This window comes from Aptenodytes patagonicus, chromosome Z (genome assembly GCF_965638725.1).
Source record: "Aptenodytes patagonicus chromosome Z, bAptPat1.pri.cur, whole genome shotgun sequence".
In the NCBI taxonomy this organism is placed as follows: Eukaryota; Metazoa; Chordata; class Aves; order Sphenisciformes; family Spheniscidae; genus Aptenodytes; species Aptenodytes patagonicus.
In genome coordinates, this window is record NC_134982.1 from 14,364,943 (window position 1) to 14,392,900 (window position 27,958).

Here is a 27,958-nt window from a genome sequence, read left to right on the forward strand (position 1 = left end):
TGATGTCAAGAAATCCAACCACGAGCTAAACACAGACTCGGTGCTGAAGAAATTACAGAAAAGAATGGAATTGGCTGCTCTGGAACTGCATCGCTGTCCTGCTCGGTGTGTTTACAATCAACAATTAACTTGCAGGAACAAAATCTTCAGGTGGTCTTACAGCTGGCATCAGGAAACCACCTCCAACAGAGGGGCTCCTAGACTTTGTCTGGATGCCACCAACAGCACTACAGGCAGACAGTGGGAGTAACTGCCAGCTGTGCTTGGTCACTCACACAGATAAGCATGTGGGTGATCAGAAAACATCCAGACAAAGCTTTCAGGTCATCTTTACAAAGCTTGTTAGTAGTGGTTTACTGGGGTACAGGGTGTTACGTCCCAGTAATTGCCTCACACGCTTAAACCCTTTGTTTCTACTCCCCAGTGTGCTCGTACACTCCCATACACCTCTTGCTCCTCCAGAGCCTGTGCTGCTGCACAGGGCACTTGGAACGGTGCCACTGTGCTGTTGTGGGAAGGGAAAGAATACACAAGGCTATGGCCAGTTACAGCACTGCCCATTGCTGGGTCTGCTGTCAGCCTCTCATGATCCATTTGGAGTCGAAAGGAGAAAGTGGAAAGGAGAAAAGAAGAAAGTATTCGCTTCCCACAAACAAGATCTGACGCTGAGCACCGCAGGTCTAATTTGCTAGAAGAGGGATTTTCAATTGCAAGTTTGAAGCACAAATTGACCTTGCTTCACCACCAGAAAGAACAAGAAGTCCACAGCAAATAGCCTCAAAAAAATCAACTGTGTTACTAAAATCAGGTTTCCCATTCATGCTTCCTCTAGAAATATCTGCTGTGAATGAAACACGAGCACCTGACAAGCAGACTGCTGCTGCAGCATACGTTTCTCAGGCTGCTATTTCCACAGGCTATTACTTCCACACACAACAGAAACTGCAAACTCCATCTTGCAATTTTATGTACCTCATTTATTTGGCTAATTTGTCAGCAGGCTATCTTTCAACTTGGTCGTTGAGAGCTTTTATGTCAGAACAATGACAGTGTAATGAATCTCTGTATGAACATTTGCAGGCTTTTGAGCCACATCAGTGGTGAGCCTATAGCTAACATTTCATTGGTGTTGCTAGCAAGGAGAGGTACAGGTAGTGTCATTGCTGTGGAACAGTCTGTTCTGTAACTTATATTTGCCTTAGGTGTGTTAAATTATTTCATCAACAGCTTCAGAAAGCAGAAGATGCTCAGCAAATAAGCTGCCAGTATTCTGACGACTGGCTGAACAATTTCCGTGGACGCTTCTACTCTTGCTGAGAGCAGCACTGCAGAACAGGTATCTAATGCGTAGAGGTCTCCTCTTTGAATTTAGCTCTAGAACAAGTAAGCAGGTATCACTAAGCAACAAGACAAATGAAAAGTCAGGGCCTTGAGTTTAAATGGCTAAGCTACATCTACGGAGTTAATGAATCATCCTAATTTGCAAAAGGCTCCAGATATTAAAACAGTCTGCTCATCTCTAGCCTCATGTCTCTAGCTCAAAGATAAATAACTCACAAGTTCATTCATCTAAGAACTCACAAAGGGACAGCCTGCCTGAGCCTAACAACAGTCAAGTATATCAAACAGGAATGCTAATCATCAGCTGCTTTTCATGTAACTACTCCAAAGAAGCAGAGAAGGGCCTACAGCTCTTGTGGTCAGAGGCCACAGAATCACAGAGTGGCTGAGGTGGGAAGGGACCTCTGGAAGTCATCTGGTCCAATCCCGCTGCTCAAGCAGGGCCACCTGGAGCCGCTTGCCCAGGACCATGTCCAGATGGCTTTAGATCTTCAGAGATGGAGCATCCACCACCTCTCTGGGTAACCTGTCTCTGTGCTCAGTCACCCTCACAGTGAGAAAGTGTCTCCCAATGTTCAGATAGACCTTCCTGCATTTCAGTTTGTGCCCACTGCCTCTGGTCCTGCCTCATAACCAGGACCTGAATGCCATACTAAAACTATGACAAATACTGCTTCTTAAAAGAGCTCTGCACCGAGGATAAAGAATAAGACAAACTGGGACCACCACCTCCTTTTTACTTTAAAAAAGCTGAAGGCAAAGATCAGACAGTCCAGTTGCTGTGTGCACGATAACCTCCTCAGAGAGCCTGGGAGGAACTTGTGACGTACAGAAAACCCCAGATTGCAGGGGTCGTGGCTCCCGAGCGCACTGATCAGACAGGCCCACAAACCCATGCCAGGCTTGGGTCTTACGACCCAACCCCTCAAAAAGGCCCACAGGTTTTAGCTTCTGCATGAAGACACCTTGCAGATTCTTCTTCCTTCAGAGGAAGCTCTGATTTACAGTTGTTGCGGTCATCCTTCCAAAAGGAAAGGGCTTGACAGGCCACTCTCCACTTTCAACATCCAAGAGCAAGTCTTTACAGTCTTACAGAGGAGATATCTTTATACCAAGTATTGACATTCTTGGCTAAAATGTGAAAAAACTACTATTATGACAGACCCATGTTGAGTTTATTCAGTATTTCAAGCTGTATGGAGTAGCATTTTGATCTGAGTATCAAGTCTACCTGAAGAAAAATGGAGTTATGCCAACACCCGTGTCAATGGTTTAACCCCAGCCAGCAACTGAGCACCACACAGCCACTCACTCACTCTCCCCCGGTGGGAAGGGGGAGAGAATCAGAAGGGTAAAAGTGAGAAAATTCATGGGTTGAGATAAAGACAGTTTAATAATGGAAATAAAATAACTAACAATAACAAAAAATTGTAATGAAAAGGAAAATAACAAAAAGAGAAATAAAACCCAAGAAAGACAAGTGATGCAAATGAAAAACAATTGCTCACCACCCACTGACCAATGCCCAGCCAGTCCCTGAGCAGCGCCCCCCCCCCCAGCTTTCCCCCAGTTTATGTACTGAGCATGACGTCACATGGTATGGAATGTCCCTTGGGCCAGTTTGGGTCAGCTGTCCTGGCTGTGCCCCCTCCCAGCTTCTCGTTGGCAGGGCATGAGAAGCTGAAAGTCCTTGACTAGTGTAAGCACTACTTAGCAACAACTAAACCATCAGCGTGTCATCAACATTATTCTCATACTAAATCCAACACACAGCACTGTACCAGCTACTAGGAAGAAAATGAACTCTATCCCAGCCAACATCAGCACAATATCCACCCCTTATTCTATACCATCTACGTCATGCCCAGATCCCCACACTTCCCAATACAACCCAATTAATCACCACCACCTTTCCTGTCTTTTGATATATACACACAGATATCATTCCCTTAGTCTATGGGCCATCCCTCTAAAATGTCCGTTGACTTCATTTAGACCATGACTTTGGGCTCCATCTGTCATAACAGTCCTTCAGGGCAGGAGAGATGGTGTGTGGTGTTGGGATTCTTGCACGCTGAAGCCAGTTCTGATTCCATCACTGCTGCACTTTGCTCGGTTTTATTATCGCTGCACTTTGCTCGGTTTCCATAAAAATTCATTCTTCATTAATTTAGGTGATTCTTACTGTGATACTGTTGATATGGCACATAGCAACCATAGTAGTGATGACATGCAGTATTATATAGCAATTAACATCATACAATTCAAATCACTGGCTATTCTCACCCAAAATCAAATCCCCTTGAGGTACACATCGGACTTCCCCATCCTTCCCCATCATCCACCAAGCGCACCCAGGTCCTTGAGCAAAAGCAATCCCATGGATGGGTTTCCCTTTGCCCAAGGAAGGAATAACACAGACTGTCTTCCCCAGCATATTTTTTATGTGCACCACAGGGACTTTACCCCCTTCTACAGTACATAGAAGTTTTGACTGGGTAGGGCCAGCTTGACTGGCAGATCCCCTACTGTTAACTAACCAAGAAGCTTATGCTAAATGTGTGTCCCAATGTTTCAATGTCCCAGCACTCATTGCTCTCAGCGTAGTCTTTAATAGTCCATTATATCGTTCAATTTTCCCGGAGGCTGGTGCATGATAGGGGATGGGATATGCCCACTCAATGCTGTGCTCTTTGGCCCAGGTGTCTATGAGGTGGTTTCAGAAATGAGTCCCATTGTCTGACTCAATTCTTTCTGGGGTGCCATGTCACCATAAGACTTGCTTTTCAAGGCCCAGGATAGTGTTCCGGGCGGTGGCATGGGGCACAGGATACATTTCCAGCCATCCGGTGGTTGCTTCCACCATGGTGAGCACATGGCACTTGCCTTGGCAGGTCTGAGAGAGTGTGATACAATCAATCTGCCAGGCTTTCCCATATTGATATTTCAGCCATCGTCCTTCACAGCAGAGAGGCTTTAACCACTTGGCTTGCCCGATTACAGTGCATGTTTCACATTCATGGATGACCTGTGCAATGGCATCAATAGTCAACTCCACCACTCGATCACAGGTCCATTTGTATGTTGCATCCTTCCTACATATCCTGATGTGTCATGGGCCCACTGAGCTATAAATAGCTCACCCTTACATTGCCAGTCCAGATTCACCTGAGCCATTTCAATTCTAGCAGCCTGGTCCACCTGCTCATTGTTTCGATATTCTTCAGTGGCCCGACTCTTGGGTATGTGAGCATCTACGTGACGTACTTTTACAACCAGGTTCACTACCCGGGCAGCAACATCTTGCCATAATTCAGCAGCCCAGATGGGTTTGTCTCTGCGCTGCCAGTTGCTCTGCTTCCATTGTTGTAGCCACCCCCACAGAGCATCTGCCACCATCCATGAGTCAGTACAAAGTTAAACTACTGGCCATTTTTCTCATTCAGCAATATCTAAAGCCAGCTGGATGGCTTTCACCTCTGCAAACTGACTCGATTCATCTTCTCCTTCAGCATTTTCCGTGACTTGTCATGTAGGACTTCACACAGCAGCTTTCCACCTTCGATGTTTTCCCACAATACAATAGGACCCATCAGTGAACAGGGCATATTGCTTCTCGTTTTCTGGTACTTTATTATACAGCGGAGCCTCTTAAGCACGCATCACCTCCTCCTCTGGTGATATTCCGAAATCTTTGCCTTCTGGCCAGTCCACGATCACTTCCAAGATTCCTGGGCGACTGGGGCTTCCTATTCAAGCCCATTGTGTGATCAGTGAGACCCACTTACTCCACTCAGCATCAGCTGCATGATGTGTACAGGGGATCCTCCCTTTGAACATCCAGCCCAGCACCGGCAGTCGGGTTACCAGGAGTAGTTGTGCTTCAGTACCAACCACTTCCGAAGCAGCTTGAACCCCTTCATATGCTGCCAATACCTCTTTTTCAGTTGGAGTATAGCAGGCCTCGGATCCTCTGTATGCCCGACTCCAAAACTCTAAGGGTCAACCTCGAGTCTCCCCTGGTGCTTTCTGCCAGAGCCTCCAGGTAGGGCCATTCTCCCCGGCTGCGGTGTAGAGCCCTGCCTGGACTAGCCCAAGGGCTATTGCATGAACTCTCTCCTCTTTAATTTGTTCAAAGGCTTGTCATTGTTCAGGGCCCCATCTGAAATTGTTCTTCTTCCAAGTCACTTGATAGAGAAGGGTTACAATCAGATTGCAATTTGGAATATGCATCCTCCAAAAACCCACAGCACCTAAGAAAGCTTGTGTTTCCTTTTTACTAGTTGGTGGAGACATGGCTGTTACTTTGTTTATCACATCCATTGGGATCTGACAACGTCCATCTTGCCATTTTATTCCTAAAAACTGGATCTCCTGTGCAGGTCCCTTGACCTTACTTTGTTTTATGGCAAAACCAGCCTTCAGAAGGATTTGGACTATTTAGCTCCCTTTCTCAAAACTTCTTCTGCTGTGCTACCCCATACAACGATGTCATCCATGTATTGCAGGTTGTCCCCTTCCTCCACCTGGCTGGGGGCAGGGCCCCTCTAGTCCTGGTCATAGTATTCCCTACTCACTTATAGAATCATAGAATCATAGAATCATTGAGGTTGGAAGAGACCTCTAAGATCATCGAGTCCAACCGTCAACCCAACACCACCATGCCCACTAAACCATGTCCCTAAGTGCCTCATCTACACGTCTTTTAAATACTTCCAGGGATGGGGACTCAACCACTTCCCTGGGCAGCCTCTTCCAATGTTTAACCACTCTTTCAGTAAAGAAATTTTTCCTAATATCCAATCTAAACCTCCCCTGGCGCAACTTGAGGCCGTTTCCTCTCGTCCTATCGCTTGTTACTTGGGAGAAGAGACCGACACCCACCTCGCTACAACCTCCTTTCACGTAGTTGTAGAGAGCGATGAGGTCTCCCCTCAGCCTCCTTTTCTCCAGGCTAAACAACCCCAGTTCCCTCAGCCGCTCCTCATCAGACTTGTTCTCCAGACCCCTCACCAGCCTCGTTGCCCTTCTCTGGACACGCTCCAGCACCTCAATGTCCTTCTTGTAGTGAGGGGCCCAAAACTGAACACAGTATTCGAGGTGCGGCCTCACCAGTGCCGAGTACAGGGGCACGATCACTTCCCTCCTCCTGCTGGCCACACTATTTCTGATACAGGCCAGGATGCCATTGGCCTTCTTGGCCGCCTGGGCACACTGCCGGCTCATGTTCAGCCGGCTGTCGACCAGCACCCCCAGGTCCTTTTCCGACAGGCAGCTTTCCAGCCACTCTTCCCCAAGCCTGTAGCGCTGCATAGGGTTGTTGTGGCCAAAGTGCAGGACCCGGCACTTGGCCTTGTTGAACCTCATACAATTGAGGGAGTAAATATGAATCAGAAGTCCCTTCATTAAGATCACGAGTAAGATCAACCCTTCTGCTCTGTCTGGAAAACTGCTCACTGGAGACTGGAGCAGCAATTTTCCTGGAAGAACCCCCTTGCGTGACTGTTTTTCCTTGCAACTCACATAACCATGCTTCTAGGGCTGAGGTAGATTTTCCATCCCACTTCCTCATGTCCACTCTGTGGTCACGTAGGTAAAACCACAGAGTGCCCCGTGGTGTGTACCCACTATATCCTCCCTCTTGAGCAGAGGGATGCTTACTCCTAAAGGCTGAGATACTGGTCTGTACAAGAGGGGAGTAGGATCTATCCTCTTTGATTTGCTGGATCAGTTTCTCCACAGCTGAGATGAGGCAGAAACAGAGATTTTCTTCGTATTGCCAGAGTTGGCCAGCCAATTCATCCACCATTTGTCCCTCTCTATCTTTCCAGGTCATTACTGCCAATAAGTTGGCATACTACGATGGTGCGCTCTGTATAAACTTCTGCAACATGGGTTGCGTGCACTTGACTTCAGCTGGATCTTTGGATAACTGCTTGTTGTCCAAGTCATCATAAATCACGGCTAATTCCCTCAGGTACTGGATACCTCTCTCCATGGTGGTCTGCTTGCCTGGGTGACATATAACATCCTCCTTGAAGGGATACCTTTCCTTCATGCCTGACAGGAGTCGCCTCCAGAGGCTGAGGACTGGTGTCCCTTTCCAATTACTTTGTCAATGCCCCCTTCCCTGGAAAGGGATCCCAGCTGCTTGGCTTCCCTACCCTCTAATTCCAGGCTACTGGCCCCATTATCCCAGCATCAGAGCAGCCAGGTAACAATGTGCTCGCCTGGACAACGGCTGAAATCCTTTCGCATATCTTGTGGCTCATTCAAGGATAGAGATCAGGTGGTTACTGTCTTGTTCATGAATTCTTCTTCTCCCTCCAAGAAAGAAAAGGAACCCTCCCACCGAGTTCTTCCTTGGGGGGAAGCGGGGAATTCTTCTTCTTCCTCCTCCTGTTCTCATGATGGCCCTGCTTTACAGCAGTCTGCCTCTTTGCTGGTGGGACAGTATGCTTCTTCCTCCTGCTCCCTCTTAGGAGGAGCTTCTTCAGCCCTTTCTAAACGAGCTGACTTCCACTTCCAATATTCCTTCTTGTGTATAGGGGTGACTGATACTGGCACAGGTTGGTTCTCTGGTTCAGCTGCAGGGCCTGTCGCTGGGGTTGGAGTGGCCGCAGGGCCTGTCATTTTATCATCAGATCCACAGACCTTCTCTTCCCCTTGAGGGTTCTGAATAGTGTTGAACAGGGCTCAGTAGGCATGGGCCAGGCCCCAGCACGTTGCAGTGATCTGTCTCTCTCTGGAGTCGCCAGGGTAACAGCATACTTTTTCCAAATATTTTACTAGTTTTTCAGGATTCTGCACTTGCTCAGGGGTGAAGTTCCAAAACACTGGAGGTGCCCACTGTCCTAGACACTTGCACATACCATCCCACACACCCTCCCACTCATAACTATCCAGCCTCGGGGCAGATCTCTGGGTAGTATTCTTAAACAGTTGTTTAACCTTAAACAAGGCCTGAAACACATTGAGCAGACATGGCAATAGGAACATGCTGGTTTGAACATCCCAAGGATATTCAAAATTCTCAAGAGCTGTTTTAACTAGGCTGGAGGAGAAGGGGAAGGTGAAGGAAGGTGTCTCCCCCATAGACTGGCTCTCCAAGAAGAGGTAAAAAGTGTAATTATTAATAGTTTCCGAGAGATGGCTCCCGAAGTACGAGGATGACGGCAGTGCTGAGTACAATCTCACGACCATTAATTTTATCATACCATAAGCTAGTGTTACACAGTACAGCAAAGCGGTAACTTTAATCCAACTCCCAGCGCTGATAAACAGCACCACAGGGAGTGCACACGGCAAGTACAGTGTTACCTAACACAAGTCTTGAGAACAAGCACAACAACTCTGAGAGCAAATGAATCAACATTGTGACCAGCGACTATTAAACTAATATAATGAATGCTTATCACAAATTTGTTTTAACACGCTCTGGTCAGATCTGTCATTATCTCAACCCTTCGAGCCCCACATTGGGTGCCAAAAAGGACTGTTGTGGTTTAACCCCAGCCGGCAACTGAGCACCACACAGCCGCTCGCTCACCCCCCACCTCCGGTGGGATGGAGGAGAGAATCAGAAGAGCAAAAGTAAGAAAACTTGTGGGTTGACATAAGAACAGTTTAATAATTGAAATAGAGTAACAACAGCAGCAGCAGCAATAATAAAACTGTAATGAAAAGGAAAATAACAAAAAGGGACAGAAATAAAACCCTAGAAAGACAAGTGATGCAAATGAAAACAATTGGTCACCACCAACCGACCGATGCCCAGATAGTCCCTGAGCAGCAGCCCCCCCGGCCACCTTTCCCCAGGTTATGTACTGAGCATGACGTCACATGGTATGGAATGTCCCTTTGGCCAGTTTGGGTCAGCTGTCCCCCCCTGTGCCCCCTCCCAGCTTCTTGTGCACCTCCAGCCTTCCCAGTCAGTAGAGCATGGGAAGCTGAAAAGTCCTTGACTAGTGTAAGCACTGCTTAGCGACAACTAAAACATCGGTGTGTTATCAACATTGTTCTCATACTAAATCCAAAACACAGCACTGTACCAGCTACTAGGAAGAAAATTAACTCTATCCCAGCCAAAACCAGGACACAATAACATTTATGTAGGTAACTTTGTGTAAGGTAGTTTCTTCAGGTTTTCTTTTTTAAAATCCTCATTAAGACTTAAATGAAGTAAAACAGCAGAGCTCTGATGTTTTACAGGAAAAAGTTCTCATCCAAAGTAATCCTTCTACTTCATTTTACCACTAACCTTTTTATGAAAAGTCACTTCCTTCCATGGAATAAGCGGTCATGTTTGGCCCATGAAACTGAAGAAAACCTCATAAAATTGAAAAAAAACTAAACTAAGTGTCATGGGGTAATAGTATATACGCCTGCAAAACTTACCCATACTAACACAGAAAACCTAAAAAAATTACAAAGAACATTAAGAAGCCTGCCAGTTCACTACAAGGAGTATACTGCAAAACACAAAACATTTAAATTTAGCAATATGCTTCCAGAAATTGCCAGACTGCAGAGTGACTTTCTAGACATGGGCTAGAAAATAAAAATGCTATTCCTACAGAGTTCAGGATCTTCAAAACTGGAGTACGCTTGGCATTTCTTGGTGTTGAAGTTGTAAAAGCCTACATGAGGGGCCACACACAGGTCTGGAGCCTTGCACTGCAGGTTAAGTAATTTCTTCCAGCGGTTATCTGGAAAGATCAGTAAGAGCAAGGGAAACTGAAAAGTACTGATGAATGGAAGTTATCGGCTATGGGTCTATCAACACACAGGAAACACGGTGTTTGCTGAGTCCCACTTGCTGAGGCTCCTGGAGCAGGAAAAAATAAGGGTAAAACATACAGGAAATGTCGCATCAGAGCACAAGGGTAGTCAGCTATGGGTGGCATTAGCCGAAGTACCCAAAAGCAGACGTATTCATGGAGAGTGGGAAGAAACAAGTAGTACAACTGTATGCCTATTAATCTGACCTCAATAGCATGCAAGATTGTAAAATAAAATGCATTAATATATACATGAGAGCTATTCTAGCTAAAAGTGCATTAGCATATGAAAACAGGGACAAACTGGCCAAAAATACATTGAGGCATAGCTTCAGTAGTGTTCTTAAACCTCAGAGCAGAGATGCAATGCAAAGCAGGCTTCCAGAAGAGCTTGCATTGGAAAACACGCTCAGGTGAGCAGAACATGTTCTATGACGGAGTTATTTTTCTTTAGGAGCCTAAAGGAGAAAAGGTCTAGACCAAATGCCTAAAAAAACCCCTCTTCTCATATCTTCTGGCCTGATCCTTTTTTAATGAAAGGATAATTTTTCACAGAGCTCCTTTAACAGTCATTTAGGCAAGAGACATTTGCTTGACTGCCTTCCTTCTGGAGGCTTAGCTCCCACTTCTGGCAAGTCTCACCCCACTCAGTTTGACCTGTGGGTCTGCTGTCCTTGAGTAATGCTGGCATTCCAGGAACCACGCTGCGCAACGAGGACATGGCTTGTAGCCACAAATACAGAAGCAACACGAAGCCAGGCAACATCTGAATACCCACTGTTGTCTACGTAAGTGGATAATGATCCTTGATTTAGAGAATGGGGAAAAGAAAAGCCGTAGGCAAGTCTTACTGACATCGCTAACATAAGCATTAGGATAAAATAGTATGCTCTCTCAAAACAGTAATGTGAATGTTGTCCAGAGTGAAATTGTGAATCGAGCACCTTCTACGTCTCATCCGAGTACACTAAGATTAACAGGAACTTTTCAGATGCATTTTGGCTATATATGAATATATATATAAAAAAGTATATTCATACTCTCATTACAAGGCTTATCCTGAATTTACAGCACTAACCTCCACGTTGCCTTAAACTGCCACTGCACCAGGGTGGAGTTAATGCCTCAGTGTACCAACCAGCTGTTTTACGACTGTTGCTCATTCAGGAGTTAAACTAAATGTCTGACTAGAAACAAGGGGGAAAAAAAAAAGCATAGATCTAGAAATGGTTACTCTCTCAAATTTCCAGAATGAACTTGCCCCCACACACACACCCCAGCAGGAAAACAACAACAGATCACTGCTTTCCCATCTACCTAATTTCTACAGAAAGAATCATCAAACAAATGGACTTAAGAGAGCAACAGCTAATAACAGAAGTTTGAATTTTAACCTGAAGAGGTAAATACTATGACCACTATAGGTATAATCATCTAACCATTTCTAAGCAGAGTACAGCCCTATTAAAAGTCCTGTATTTTCAGAAATTGTCTCTCTAGATTAACCACATCTCCCAAGCAGACGAAGTTGGTGCTCTCAGTTTCGAAAGAAACTAGCATTTGTTTTGACAGGAATATGGAACAAAGTATTTTTCCAGAAGTGTTACGTTTTGAACTAGAAACAGCTTTGAATATAGCACGTGCTTCAAATACTACACTCTTAGCTTCCTCGACAAATAAGAAACACTGACTCAAAATTTGCTTAAGTACCACAGTCAAAGACTGGCAATCTATAGTTGCATGCAAGTAATTTTCCTATGTTCTAGTGTTAACTACTAGTTAAATTAGATCTTCATCTGTCATGCTAAAAACAAATCCAGTTTTCCTCACAGGTCAGGCAGACACTGAACTTACTGATTTCTTAAGAGCTCCAATCACATATTAAGCTTTCCTATTTCGTAATGTAAAAATAATCTGCATACAAATAAGTGGGATTAAAGCATGATTCAGCTTCCGATTTAGATAATAAAGCACAGAGGACAAAGATAAAAATAAACTGAGCAGTTAGCCATGGCAGAACCAGCCCAGTAGAAATCTGCACCTTGGAGACACATTTCAAGTGCTCCACAGAGAAGGGTCTGCTAGAAGGACAGCCACAGCAACCTTAACCCCATTCTATGATTCTGTGACTTTGCTTTCACAGAAGTTGTTTGACTTAAACTTCTCAAACTTCTTAAATGGGGAAGTGTGTTCTCCTAATTGCTTTTGCACTAGAAACACTAAATGCATCAAGTCTGATCTTACACTGTTTTGCTAGAGAAAAAAATTAGATGGTAGGGTCACCACATTTGGAAAAAAACCTAGTCAAATTTAAGTCTTTACTGAAAAATTCCAGGCTGATTGAACTGATACTTTCGTAAGTCTCTGGCTCAACCTTTTGCTAACAACAGGGCAGGTTTCAGCAGAATCATGCTTGTGGTACTAGTGGATTAACCCATTTTGGGACACCCAGATCTTTCAGGGACCTGCAGTCCAGCTCATTCTGACTAGCCGGAGTGCTCTGAAGCCCTCTCTGAAGTGAACCTGAGAACCAGTTTCACTGAGCAGCTGCAGGTCCTGGGTGAACTTAAAATGCATTGGTTTCAGATAATTTAATAGTTAAAAAATGCAATCCACAAACTCAATGCATTGTTTACAGGATGGCTTTTACAATGAGCATTTGCCTTAGCTAAAGTAGCAGAGAAACGATGCAGCTTCCCAAAACAAAGTCCTACTGAGAATCAGCATTACCTAGGCTCAGGTTTAAGTTCTCTATAAAGCTTTAAACATTAATCAAGTCTTCAATTACAAACTACTGCTGAGTTGCAAGCTGCAGGCTTTAAGCCCAGTTCCTCCTCCCTTCCCAGTCTGGGTTATTAGATATTATACAGGCCATTAACTGCTTGCTTATGAAAAAAAATGTAGTAGGTTAACCGATGCAGTATGTCAGCACCTACCATAAAAGAAAGGTAGTAGGCGAGTCCTACCTGACCAGCACTCTTGCTCGTCTACCGTTGATTGATGTACTAACCAGCTGTCAATTGCTCAGAATTGTTCCTAATATTGTTCCTGGCTAGGCTTCCACCAGTTTGCTACATCACCCCTCATGCTGTAGAAGCCCAGTGGGCTGCTTTAGCTAAGAGATTTTTTTTCCTTATACTTTCCTCAGTTTTCTTCAGCAACTTAGACCCCTCACTTTCATTACATAGTCATAGCAGCCTTTCAGATGCTGCCTTTGTATCTGCTATAGAGTAATGATAATGAAGTGTTTTGCATATTGTAGCATTTTTGTATGCCATTACTTCTGTAGCAGCTGACTTGAATAATTTCTTCACTTGGCAACAGAACTTATGTTCCTGAAGCTTTACAGAAATGCTGCTTTTGGGCAAGAGTTCAATCTATACATGAACAACAGTAAAAATGCCATAAGCTGTTTTCTAATTCTTCATCTACCACATTAAAGTATTATTGTCATTTTAACCACAACTGAAGAATACACATAGTGGTGTGTAATTCAAAGGCTAATGCAGAGCAAATTGTTGTGTTAACTATAAACAGAGCACTAACTACTTTCTGCACTAACAGGTTTCTAGAAACCCAGTGCAATGCAGGCAATTCATTCAGTTCTCATTAATTCAGCAGGACACCAACATAATGTCATAAATCACAACTAGCTAAGTACTTAAAAACAATATTAAAGTCACTTCCACAAAGCAGCCTTTTTCAGCTGTATAAAGTATCAGATGCTTGGTGAGATAATCCATGAAGTTTAATTTAGGTACACTGAAATGCCCTACTTTTGCATCTATTTGCTATATATGACTAAGCATACTTGAATGGTGTGCTGGAAAAAACAAATGCTATAGAAAAAGGAATTACTACATCCCATTTATTTGTTTCCATCATTTTCCAGACTCCTCTTACAACAGAATGACAACTTACAACAGAATGACAACCTAGAAGGAATTTGTTAATAAAGCAGATGCAACTCAAGTTACTTAACATTGATGTAAGTATATCAAATTTCAAAGGTAAAGATAAACAAATGCACACTGTGGTTGTGTAACTTGAAAAACATTTACATCCATCTCAGTTTCCAGTGGACTAGCTCGAAAATTTTATTTCTGGAAAAAAAGTGTCTTTAGCTTTATATAATCTTGGTGTACTATAACCTGTGTCTTGAAGTCTGTATGCTTCAACTTCAGTAGATTGAGATGATATTTTTTTTCTCCCCTCTTTTCAGGGTGAGGTAGAGCCAAGTACAGTCCTACCAGTTTTAAACACTTTATGTGCTCCGTAGAAGAATATCTACTGAAATAATTCACATTACAAAATAAGCAGAGATAGGTACTCTGAATTCAACAGAACAATGAAAAGCTTCACAGTACCACTTCATTCATTAAGTTTCTATTTAAAGATACTACCTTCAAATGTACCACTGCAGATTTGGATCCACAAGAGAACACAGGGAATACCCTAATATTTACTACTTTTTAAAATAGCTCAACTTTTTTTTCCCAAGAAAAAAATTAAAACATGATTTTTGAAGAAAAAGACTGATGAATTATCTGATTTCATTTTAAAATTAGAATTCAGTTGAACTTTGAAGTTTGCACATTACTTTTTCCTTCTATTACCTTCCTTGCATCTGCAAAAATCCTACTGTTTTGAAAATATTGGAGTTAACATTTTCTAAATGGAGTTCTAGTGGATCACAGGCATCTGGATTAAAGTGCAGTTCTCTAAAACAGAAATCTAAGAACAAAATACCCGGTTAGTTTCCAAAAGCCTACCTTGGGGTGGCGGTGTGACATTCACAAACCTGAAACACTAGTACTTAAGAAAGGTAATTCAAAAGATATACTAAAAATGTATCTTTCACCATTTAATGTAAAAGAAGGTAAAGAATTTTTTTCTGTAATTAAAAAAAAAAAAAATCAATCACCTATCAAGTTACAGGTAAAATACTACATTTCCCCCAAGAGAGAATTTTCTAAGAAACATGGGAAACTTTAATGTGCAGATTAGTAACAGTTGGTACTCTAAGCATCTGAATTAGGAATTGGGGGGGTAGAGGGGTAGTGTTCTTCTACATACACCCCCACCACCACCCTCCACAGTTCTGTGGGTTTTGTTTTGGTGCACGAGAACATATGAGCTCCAAGTGAAGCTCTCCTACCTGCTGGGAGACACTCCTTCCTTCCTTCCTGACCAGCCCTGCTCAGTGAGCCCTGCTCACCACCTTTGTTGATGCCCTATGCTGAAGATGAGTTCACATTGTGCCTCTTTTAGGAGAGGCAATATGCTGCTAAGAGGATACCTTTTCTCTACCCAGATACCAGTTTTCAAGAAAGCTATAGGAACTTCACATTTCTGAGATGATCACCCCACCAATTTGTTGCAGTGGTCCAAAAGAGCCAAAACTAGTTCCAAACCTCCAAATCCCTGATCTCCCTCCCTGCTCCAAATAAAGACACATAAACAAGCCACAACAGAGTATCAGCTGTGGTCCACACTGAACCATTTTCCTCCAATTAAGACCAAAACAAACAATTTTTCATCTGACAAGACATTTTCAAAGGTAATTAAAACTGCATATGAAGTGTGTTTGGACAGCTAAATTATTGATCTTCCCTAAACACCTTCCAGCAGTGAGAAGTTGGCAGCTGCATCTCAACTGCACTATCAAACAAAAAACAGGACTCAGGAAATTAGCTTTATCTACTGCGGGGATATTAAGTTCTCTTAGTTTACATAAGGACAACAGCAATGCTTGCTCTGCATGGGTTTGCTGAGAGTGAAATAAACAGTCAGGACATACAGTAGCCTTCAGTATTAGTTGACTGGATCATTCATTTTTGTAACCAGCCATATTTAAATGCCAATCCCAATAACCAGGTCAGAAGACATTCAAATTGCTGTCATTTCTGGTAAGCAAACTGTTTGTAGGGACTTAGGAAAATGACTAGCATTTTTATTTACCTTAAAGCTGGTAACTGCAAGTGTTAGAAATCCAACAGTCTCTTTAAATCTCATGAAGGCAAACAAAATTATTCCTTGTGCGATTTGATGCGCAGAATTTACTGATGCAATACTTCAAAAAAGTGCTCCGTCATTTTGGGGCATTTTTCTTTCCTGGTATTAGAAGAGAAATCTCTCATTTTTATAGGTCTCCAATCTCCCTTCTGAACTAAAGACTCTGAAAACCTCCCCTGTACAACAGTGTTCAGAGCGCTTAATTATGCTTTTCAGAATAGTTCAGAATTAGAATACTAAATATTATAGTCAGATGTGTTTAGGTACCATTAATAAACAGATTTGAAAGACTCCTTTTGTAAGTGTGTAAGAGTATCTGCCACAAGAGATGTAAAAAACAACCACCTGGAGCAAGCATGCATAACTTGTATGTAGAGAGGCAATGAAAGATTTAATCTTTCACAGATCTGCTAGACACTCTTTCAAGTGTTGGCCCTTGCTCTCCATCTCTCCCCCATCTGTTGTGCTCTTCTGCTGTCTGGACTGCTTCTTCACCTCCCCCACCTCTGCACAGAGAGAGAATTCGGGAATCCTGACCTTGCAGCTTTGACTTTGCAACATTTAATAATGTTTGTCTAGTACAACTCAACTTGGTGTGTCCAAAAGAAAGGCCACAGAAGTGTTTAGGCCACAGCTGCTCAGGGCCTCTATTGCCTATTAGAAGTGTCAGCCAGCCAGCTTTGATACCGAGATATTCTGCTTCTTGGAGTATACTGTGATTTATACAGTATATCATACACATGAAACATGCTATGATCTGTATTATATTTTAGTATCTATTGGTGTATGCCAATGATTCATCTTCAGCCCCCTTAAATATGGGAAATCCCATCTAATCAGGATGTGTGCCCAAAGGCACGCATGCAGTGTCACTTCTGCATTAAGTGACTTACTGCATTTTCTGTCTTAATACATAAACACACCGATTGCAACGGCCAAGTTCAGGTCTGCTCTCCTGTCTCAGTGATCAGGCACAACAGCTTAAGCCCACGATGATCATTATTTGTGCTATACTAAAATCTGAAGCTTCCAAGCAGAGACATCAGTTATCTTCTAGGAACTTGCAAACATCTCTTCTGCTCACAAACCGGTAGGCAAACAAGCCCAGGTACAGCTTCTCAAATCTAAGCCGCCAACATCACCTTGAAATTGAATTTCTGTATTTCAGACAGCCAGCGTCTGGACATCTGAATATCCATGACAGACGACATCAGCACCATGCTCCTCCACTGGTACAGGCTCCCTCACCCCGTGACACTGCCACACCACAAACCAGCTCTATGGTCACCTGAGCCCCAGCAATGTAACGCAATCCCCACCACCCCCCTGTCTGGGTGAGCTAACAGCTTACAGCATCAGGTGAGCCAAACCTTTCCTACATGCTTTTGCTTTCACTCTTTGCCGCTACCCCAACAGCAGGCTTTCACGTGAGCCTCAACTCCCACCCTGCCCTCTGTGCGGCCATCCGGCGTGACTGAGCTCCCATGCCAGATTCATGACCGCTTCAATTCACAACCTTCAGGATAAACTGAGCGTCACCCCGGGGTAGCAGCGGTAAGGACTTGGTGCACGTCCAAGGGCAGCGTCTGGCCTCATCTCTCAGGAGACCAGCAGCCTTGGGACCACCTTCTAAAGTCTCCCCAGGAGAAGCAGGGACACAGGGAGCACAGAGTGCAGCTAACGTCAGGAAACCAAACGCATCATGTTCCCAAGCTGCCCACAACGGATGTGGCACAGAGGGGGAAGAACACTTTGCAGCAATCACTCTGCTAAGAAGTGATTTCTGTCCACGACAGAGAGGGTAAGAGTCTCCTGAACCTTCACCTAACATATTTACTGAGGCTGCCATTAGCTCAGAAAGTTTGAGGAAAAAAATCTGAGACCAGAGTCACAGCAGAATGTAAATACAGAAATTTTTACAGCTCAGCTAAAAAATCTGAGAAACAGGCAGTAAGGAAAATTCCTTCACTCTCTTATTTCCTATTTCAAATATATAATTGTGGAAGAGCTTTTCAGTGCGTTCCTGCACAAATCTTTGTATTCCCATCCATAAGGCAAAAGCCTAACTTAATATTGCTACACACATAGTTAGGCTTTGTCTACCTGGCGACACTATGAGTTTTATTGCTGCAATTCCTCACATGGAGGTATTTTCAGGGAAAAGCTACATTTAAAAAAAGCACCAGTCCTAGAATAAAAATTCTAGAATTCTCCCAAACATGGAGAATTATCTTATACCTGTTAAGTTTCTCCAAAAGGACAAACTCCAAGGTGTTTCTGCAACAACTATAATCAGACACCGTGCATCCAGTTACTTTTTTTAAAACGCATCTTCAGACTGATACAGGTTACCGATCATGCAAAACACACATTCGTGTGAGAAGAGAAACGGCAGCTATTCCTACATTCAGTTGAGAGCACCTTTAGGGATGTGCAACACTAATGACACTGCTCACTGATTCACTGTCCCAGTCCTGCCTGTACACAAGCGTTAGGGAAAGGTGACCAAACACGCCATTTTGTTTTTCTTGGTTTTAGCTGCGCACTGAGAACAACCTGATTCTCTATACTTAACAGCAAGAAATGCTTCCTCAAGAGAAGCTTAAACAAAGACAGAAAAGCAGTCTTGCAGATGAGCTGTGAGAGACATTGCTTTCCCATAGCCACCATATGAAAGGAAGTACGGGGACATCTCAGCAACAGGAACATACATGTAGGTGAAGATAAGAACACAGCCTGATGTTTCCACATTAAACTTGGTGCCATGTGAAATCTGACTGGAGAGCTTTACAAAATATGTAAAAATGTTTGGACAGGAATTCCACTGGAGGTGGATGACCAACTGAAGCACGCCGAAAAATGTAAGAACTATCTTGCCTTAGATGCTGTACCTTTTATCCTAGTGCTTTACAAAGCAAGGCTATGCAACCATCACATTTGTCCCTCCTACGTAAGTTAAGCACATTTGCAAGTTTAATCCAAACACTGCAAATGAATAGAGGTCTAAAATATTTCCAGTTGTAAGAGACCAAAGACTAAACAGACCCAAATTAACGATCTTATTCAGAATAAAGACAGTAATACCAGCTCATTACCTGGTCTGCACAGACTGCTGGCAACCAAAGTAACTCCAGCAGGTACCATCCTTTAGCCCACTGGTGGCAGATGTATGGAGGATAGGATCGGGTCACTGAGCTCAGTGGAGATAAAAGACACTAGACACTGGGTGCACATATCAACTCTTAGAGATACCTGCTTTCCTTAGTATGCCTTCATTAATGGAACAGCCACCTGTTTTTGTACTGAATGTTTCTTAAAGTCCAAAGAAAAAGGCTTTTCTAAAAACTGTAGCAAAACAGACGGATGCGAATGAGAGATTTGGCTGTTTAGCTGGAGGAGTTGTTAGAAAAATACCTGAAGGATGAAGTGAGGGAGCAAGGCAAGGATACGGAGCAAAGGATCAGGAGGAAATGAGAACGAGTCCTCTCCAAGCCTCGGAAGGGATTTTCACAACATAATGCTTTCCTCAGCATGCACTTCTCTAAATATAGTCTTTGTATTAGACACTGCAAGAAAAAACCTGCAGCTTGCTGAAGGCTGCTGGAATCACTCCGAGGGTAAAACCCAAACACGCTTACTACACAAAGCCCTCGGTAGTTTGCAACAGATGAATAAAGGGCAGTGAGGCAGCGCTGCTCGCACCCCCTCACCCAGGCTACCGCGGCGGGCGGCGCCGCTCGCCAGCTCAGTCGCGCTGACGGGCCTGGGGAAGCGGCGGGACGGGCACAGCCCGCGCACCAGGGCGAGGGGAAGCCTCAGGCCCACTCCCGACACCCCGGCCCGGCGGGCCCCTCCGGAGCCCGGGCATCGCCTTGGTAATTCCTCAAGCCTCCCGGCCCCGTTCCCACAGCCCGGCCCGGCCGCGACCCCGGCGGCAGCGCCCGAGGAGGCCGGGACCGCCGCCCCCTCCCGCCGCTCACCAGCTGCTTGAGGTCCTCCTCGGAGAGCCCGGCGTAGCGATACCGCTGCTGCTCGAACTCGTACCGCGTCGTCTTCACCACCACCGCCACCCGCAACGGCCGGAACCCGCCGCCCGCCGCCCCCAGCCCGCCGCAGCCCCGCCGCCGCGGCGCGCACGGCCCGGCCCCCGCCGCCGCACCCCGCCCTGCCGCCGCGCAGCGGGCGGCGGGGCTCAGCCCGCGGAGGGCGAGGAGGCGCCTGCGGGCGCCGCCGAGCAGCGGCAGCCTCGGCAGGGCGGAGGAAGCCCCCGCCGCCCGCCGGCAGAGCAGCAGAGAACGGCGGGCGGCCGCCCGGCTGGCGAGGCAGAAGTAGCCGTAGAGGAAGCCCCGCGCGGAGGACATCGCCCGGGCTCGCTCCCCCCCCGGGGCGGAAGCCTGCGACCGGCGGGCGGGAGAGCGCAGCGCTGCCCGGCAGCGGCTGCCCCCACTCTGAGGCGGCCTCCGCGCCCGGGCAGCGCTCGGCACACATGGCACGGCCGCGGCGCCCCGCCCCGCCCCGCCCCGCCCCTCCCCTCCCCTCCCCGCGCGCAGGCGCCGCCTCCACCGATACGGAAGAGCACCGCTAGACACCAACCCCTCGCGGGGGCGGGGCAGGAGCGGCGGGGAGCGCTTCCCGGCCGGGCCCGGCGCCGCGTGCGCATGCGCCCTTCTCGACGAACGGCGCCGGCCCGAGGAAGGGAAGGCGGGGACAGCGCCTGGCGGGTGCTAGCCCTCCCGCGCCTTGGCAGCGCGAATTGCGCATGCGCCTGGCGCACAGCCTCTCCCTCTCCGACCCCGCCCGCCCTCTGCGGCGCCGGCAGGCGGGACGGGGCTTGAGGCACGTAGGCTGGCGGGCGGGCTACGTGCACCTGGCGCCGCCGGCCGTTGTGAGGGGCTGGGTCCCCTCAGCCGGGCTGCCTCGGCTCCCCCGCCGCAAAGGGGCACCTCCTGTGTCCCCTCCCGGCCTTCCGCTCAGCCCCTTTCTGTGCTAACAGTTTGTAAAATAAAGCCAGTTGCGTCCTCTGTGTTAGCTGGTGGAGACAGGAGTTGGTACTAAGACGAAATCCTGAGGTGGGCCTCGGTGAGGTGCCTCGCTGGGAAGCTGGCTTGCTGCCTTTAGTTAAACTTCTCTGAGGAAAAGGACTTTGGAACTTAGGAAAACACAACAGGTTCTGTGTTTTAAAAGGACTAAATACTGCATCTTGTGAGGATCTGATACGAAACGTCATTTGAGAAGTCCCCCTCTTATTCATGACTATTGTGGAGTTTGTTACATTTATTGCAATGTCTGAGGAAGCACAGAAAAAAGCAACATGGTGAAAGCAGCAGGCTTGGGAAAAGACCTGTGCAGCAACGCTGTGAGTGCATGTGAGTCTGCGTTTTGCAAGTCCAGGTAAAAAAAAATAATGATCCCAAGTTACTTTTTAATATTGTAAGCAAGCTATCTAGAAATACTATGGGGTTTTTACATCATTATTAATAACTGCCTTCTCAGGCATTGACTTTCACAGACAGTACTTCCGCACTGAAAGCTTCATTGACGCATGTTTTTCTCATTACTCGCCTTGTGCCTGTTCTTTCCCTGGGAGGAAGTCACAGCCTCTCGCTGTGGGGAGGCATTGAAGCAGCAGCTTTTACCTGTCAGCACAGCACCCTTCTACAGGGCTTTGCTAAGAGAGTCTTAGGAAGCGAGCGTAGCTAAAGCCGTTCAGCCCTTTACTACTCTTGTATACAAAAGCTCCATCCAGTCTTTACTGATGGGTAGGAGGATTTTCTATCTACTGATTAGCTTAGCCTTGAAAGAAACTACCACAAAACAGATTACCAGGAGAGTAATTAAACATAACTAATTCCCTTGCTAACCAGAAAATGCCTCATTCTGTGTAACCATTAACTTTTGGATTGTACAAAGCAGTAGATAATACGAGATCCTGGAGACCAAAAGGATGTAAGAGGTTTTGAAAATTTACAGCTCTGCTCTGAATGGTATCTGTTTTATAACTTATTTGACCATTGAGCTGCACCTCTAGGATTCTGTCCTTCATGTATTACCTATTTATATTGAACTGTTTTGATCTTTGAAAAACAAATCGGCTTCAACCACTAAGGCAACCTTGAATATGGAGCAGTATTTTACTCTGAGGCCATATAATTATCATGTTATGGTCTTTTGAATTAATGCCCACAGCAAGTATTATAAGCATAAAATATGAAATATGTATTTTAAAATGTAAATTCAAAATAGTAGATGATATCTTAATGTTCTGGAAGCAGAGCTGAGGCACGGAGTGTGAAGTGATTCATCCAGGGTTCCCAGAAGGAAGTCTCTGACAGACTAGCTGAAGGGTACACAGATCATCTGACACACCATTGACTATGTGGAAAAAGGTTTAAACTTTCCATAACACATAAAATACAGTTTGTGGAATGTTACTTACAGTTTGCATCTTACTTTGTAAATGGACCTACTTACAAAACGTTCAACAGACACTACTTAACCTCTTCCTTTCTACACCTTTTGATTTGAACATACACCCGGTACACAGGAACAAGACACAAGTATCTGTCAAATGACACTACTTATTTTGAAATACATGTCACAGTTTGTGACGTACGACATGTCTTCATGCCCCATCTTCAATGACTTCAGAGCAATATACCCAATGCATTAAGACAGATTCGTTCATACAGAATGAAATTAATAAGCATAGGCATTTTAGCCTGGTATTCTTATAGGATACGGCTACAGAGCAGGGGTGAATTCCCACTGTAATAAATTTTTAAACCCTTGGCTGACCACAACCAACTTTGTTTTGGGCACAGAGTACTTAAAAATTCCTTATGGAAATGGATACCTTCATACTGCCTGCAGTAAGGAAAAAGCTTCAGAGTAATGCCCATTTTAGACACCAAGGAGTTATAATACATGAGGTAAATGTCAAGACCCAAATCCATAAAAAACCAGGCATCCTTAGCTCTACATACTTCAAGTTATATAGTGGACTTTAAAAAACCCCTATGTAATAAACTGAAAATAATCTATTCTGTGTTACAAAACAATGTAACTGGAAAACTTTCTATGTAAACACTAAATTATTCCTAAGTCTTTACACTAGCTGCAAAACTGGCAATGCACGACTGTACAAGCAGTTTTACATAAGAAGGTCCCCAAATGTAGCCTTTTTTCATCCAAAAGAATTTACATATTGCTTCTAGTGCAGTTACAATCTAGGACAACTGTTCATTTCTACTCCTTATTGAAGTCTGTGAGTAATGCCTTCTTGTGATCATTTAATTAATAACCAGTTATATAATTAATTAATCCAATCATTTACATTCTCTAGATTTTATATGCCCCTAAGTACTACTGATATCTGAAAATGATAGTGCTATCTTTGTGCTGAAAATGATAATGCTATCAGTGTTAGTTGCATTCACAGAGGGGGAGGTAAACAGACCATCGTGGTAACATTTCATAAAACTGAGTCCTCAGATTTTGAGCCCAACTGACCACAGCTGTTAATTCTGATTATTCAGAGAAAAACTCCAGACTAATGCTTAGAGAACACGTCACTCGTGACACGTCAGAATCTTACAAAGCAGGCAGATGAACACATTAGCAGGTGTAGTCTGATTGAATTTCTGATCCCAGATTCTATCCGTGTGTGCTTGCATTTTGACTGCAACGTATGTACCCTTATCGATGATGACATAGTTGGGTCATATAATTTGCTTCATAAATTCCAAAATAGCAGAGGATGTTTCAGAAAAAGCAGAATAAATGCAGTTATTCTTATGAATGCAAATTATTGAAACAAAACTAATGAGAAGGGGCAAGCTGTCTTGTCCACACTTTATCATTAGAGTATGTTTTAATTAACAGAAATTTACTTTTCCACTTTTCTTCCCAGACTTTGTTTATGCAAAGCAAACTACATCGTCCCTGAAGTGGACTAACACAACTGACTTCAACGTTTCAGAAGCAATCTGAATACGCTCAAACAGCTGCAGACACATTGTTTTGTAAGAATAACTTCAGCATCTGTGAAAGATGACTCAGGAATCTGAACTCCACTTTTTAGACAGGTAACTGCTGTAGAACAGGCAATGTATGCTTTTTCTAGACTTTCCTGCCAGCATGCCCCAGTGGTAGGTCCTCTAAAACCCAGCTAGGGAAAAGAGGATGCTCTTTCCCTCCCTGTCCATGTTGTACAGGCTGTCAGTAGCACTGAAAGCAGTATCAAATGTGCTAAAGGTTTTCCCTGTATTCATTCATTCAATAGAGACATTACCAAACTCTTAACTTCATACAGTTTACCGAAACTAATTCAGAGATCACTAAAGACCATGATATAAAAACCCGAGTGACAAGATTTAGGAAGAGATACAAACGCCACCGGAACGCAAAATAAGCCATGTAGGCTATCCCATCCAAGTACATTTTGCCAGAAACTCATAATCTTAGCAGCAGGTATCTGCATATGTAGCCTTATATTAGGAATTGTTAGTTTTCCCTCCTTTTGAAAATTATTACTGCACTAATACATAATACATTCCAGCTCTGCATCCCTTATGTGTATGAATTAATCACTGGGATTTGTTATAAATAAATAAATAACATTCATCTGAAAAAAACATAGAAGAACAGCTTGCTCCACAAACTAGTGATCTCTGGTTTCACATGGATTTGGGTCACGTTCCTACACCCCTCTTCAGGCCACAGCAATCCCAGGTATCCGTCCTTCCATGGTTTTCTGTTCTCTTCCCTTCCAGCAAACGCTGCAGCTTGGCGCGTGCCACTCAACCCCATGAGCCTCACAGAAAATACCAAGCTTACCCTGAAACTTCTTCGTCAAAGGATACCTTCGTCTGAGTTCTGTCACTCAGCAACTGCCAATTTTCATGAAGAATTTAAATTGTCTTTGAGCTTTCTACCTCCCATCCAGTTTTTTCTGAAACTGAACAGTGGGCTCAAAGTGGGTCTGACAGACCAACGGGTGGAGTCCACAACTGTTTAAGTCTTGTTTCCTTAGGAAAGCAGGCTTGAAATTCTGCAGTGTGGAAGGAACTGTCTGTAGGAAGCTCTAACTGGGACACAAAATAAGACAACTAGTTAGATGGAAATTAAAGAGGTAAGAAAATTTTTTATTGTTCAGGCACAGAAATTGTTGCTCCGGCTGTCATAAAATGACAAACTTTACATTTTTAAAACGAAGTTAATTATTACATATTAGCATACCTTCAGTCTTGTGTAACAATGGATTTTAGTGCAATAAGACTAAATAGAATAAATAAAGTATTTACAATCTCAAGAGTAAAAATTCATACCATAAGTATGTCTGCACATACACGTATTTATATGTCCTCTATTACCACAGTATCCAAACTCTTCAAAATAGTTTAACAATTCTTTTCCTCCTCAGCTTTTAGGAGACGTAGCTTCATGTTTAGGAGTGTGTGCGCATGAGCATGTGTGTTTGTGCGTATACCTGTGCATACATGTAGCGATCTTGGGAAGAGGCAGATCAAAAGAGTTCATTTGTGAATGATCATAAGCCTTGTTCCATGCGGTAGGAGCACATGACAAAGTTTCAGTCCTGTGTCTGCAAAAGTTCTGTTGTGCCTGCTCTGGAGCACTCCTTCATTTACCAAGGATTTTACAGCTGTAGTAGAATTTAGAGGGCTATCATGACACTCAGGTGCTTAAATCCTATTTCACAGGAGGCTTTGATTATCAGGGCAGACTTTGAAATCAAACTCTGCATTCAGTGCATAGCCAGCTGAACTCCAGGGCAGTTATCACCATGACCTGTTGCTAAATACATAGAGCTGTTTTGTTTTACGACTGCTGAAATTTTTATAACGTGGAGCTTTGTTCCTGAGTATGAGCTGCAGCAATGAAATATGAAGGTCAGTGATGCAAATACTGTTGTGGTCAGGAATGAGGCTGATAGAAAAGGACACGATGTACAGCTAGTTATGGAAAGAATGTTTTTGTTATCGGCAGTCTGAAGAGTCAAAGAGAATCCCAGTGCTTCACTGTTTGACACAGGTGCTCTGTTGTGAAGCACTCCCCTTTTCCTGAAGGCAAAAATCCAGTCCCGATAAGCTTACTGTCATCCAGATGCTAAATCAAATGTCAGACAAGTGCTAATTTTGGCAGGCTATTTAGGACTCAGCATAACCCAGATGCTAGTTCAGCTTCATCTGGATGCTAATCTTGACAGGGTACTGAGAATTCATGAAGAAGCTGCTATTCTTCCAACTTCATACATACGTTCAGATGGGAAAACTAAATTGTAGTTTGACTCTTCAGGTGTGATGCAGCTTTTAAGACTGAGAAATCGTTACAATTACCTTAATTAAAAGGAGTTCAGATATTTCAGAACGTTTCAGCTCTGAGGATGACAAAGAAATAATATTTGGTAACCAACAATATACAAGGCAGCAGAGAGTTGCAGCAGAATGATTGCAGACATATTTTCTTTATCTTTTGACAGAATGAATAGAAAACACAGACTGTAAATGGTGTCTGTACTGTGCACGGGCTTATGAATGATCCAGTAAGTCTTAATTCACAGGTGGCATTAGAGAGAAGTGATTTTTCTAATTCCTCATGAGAATGGTTAGGTAGAAGGCGGTAGTTTGTGGAATCACTTTTACAGAGTGACTGGGTCTTTGGCACTGTTGGGATTATTGCACATATCAGGATATGTAACATTCATCTATTTCAAGGAATGATGCTGTTTACTTCTGCCTTAGCTGTAGCTATCCCTAATCTCAGATAATCTCACACATTTAAGAGAAAATTTTATGCAGATATCTAGTTATACTGTGCATGCATTTATTTGCATATATCAAATGGACAATAAGCACTGTAAGTGCTTGTTTTGCACAACTGAAAAGGTGTTCATGAGTGCAAGCATATACACTTCTAGATCTTAAAGCTCGTATGCCCCCTAGAACTGGCTTGCAGTTCTTCATGGTGAATTCTAGTGCTTATGGCTGTAAAGGCAGATGGTGGTTCTTTGCCCTTTAACAAAATTCTACAACCAGTATACAACTCCAGATATTAAACAAAAAACAAAACACCAAAAACCACCTTGCTATGAAGGCTGTTTCTATAGGCCTTGGTCATGCTAAACCACCCCTCCCAATTCTGTACTTAAAAACAGGATGCTGAATGTTACCACACAGTTTTAAATAAATGTTTTCAGTGAAGCCCGATGTAAATCTTTCCAAATGTATCTTTTAAATAACAGGTGAAAAGTAACAAATATCTCTTCATGTATATTACTAGTTCATGGTTATGCGGTTTTATCCATCAATATGATGAATAAACATTTATTACCTATAAAATTGCTTACTTTAACAATGCATCTAAATATATTTAACTCTAAATCTGAAGCCTTTTTAACACTTCTTGAATATTGGAAGCCATTGTGTCATTCCCATCTCAGTGCAAAGCAGGCTGACTGGAATCCTTAGAAGTGCATCTTAAATTCTTTTTCAATGTATTAAACTTAAGCTGTCCCTAAAATTAATCTTTGCTTAAAAGTCATAAAGCAAAATGCATCTGATTTCCTCTCTCCAGGGACTGATGAGTCAGCTTAGACATTTTGGGAAGATGAGCTCCCAGCCGTGCTGTTGTAACCTCTGGTAGGTGTCACGAGCAGACTACGGACTGCCTGTGGTTCCATCTAGAATGATCTGAAAAAGAATTTTAAGAAATCTTGCTCATTTGAGTGTATTCGTGTTTTGAAACAACCCGGCATTTCATAATACCAAAGCAGTAGGTTAAAGTTTGGATATGATCAGTTCCTG

At 43.9% G+C, this 27,958-nt stretch overlaps 2 protein-coding genes and 1 long non-coding RNA gene across 4 annotated transcripts in view; 1 reads left to right on the forward strand and 2 right to left on the reverse strand.

The window, feature by feature from the left end:
- The window catches only part of NADK2 (NAD kinase 2, mitochondrial), a 39,679-nt gene extending 19,055 nt beyond the window's left edge, over positions 1-20,624 (reverse strand). Inside the window, 2 exon segments of the mRNA XM_076361751.1 lie at positions 20,117-20,533; positions 20,535-20,624. Coding sequence (XP_076217866.1) covers positions 20,117-20,533; positions 20,535-20,624 — 507 coding nt within the window.
- A 410-nt stretch (positions 20,625-21,034) lies between these two features.
- Positions 21,035-25,467, forward strand: LOC143172765 (uncharacterized). The gene is made up of 3 exons (XR_012997407.1): positions 21,035-21,527; positions 24,046-24,220; positions 24,908-25,467. It is a non-coding gene; the product is annotated as an uncharacterized LOC143172765 (long non-coding RNA).
- Positions 25,248-27,958, reverse strand: part of RANBP3L (RAN binding protein 3 like) — a 37,299-nt gene continuing 34,588 nt past the window's right edge. For both annotated transcript variants that reach the window (XM_076362514.1, XM_076362513.1), the window contains one exon: positions 25,248-27,844. In XM_076362514.1, the coding sequence (XP_076218629.1) occupies positions 27,801-27,844 (44 nt within the window). In that variant the 3' untranslated portion in view covers positions 25,248-27,800. The remainder of the gene's footprint in view (positions 27,845-27,958) is intronic.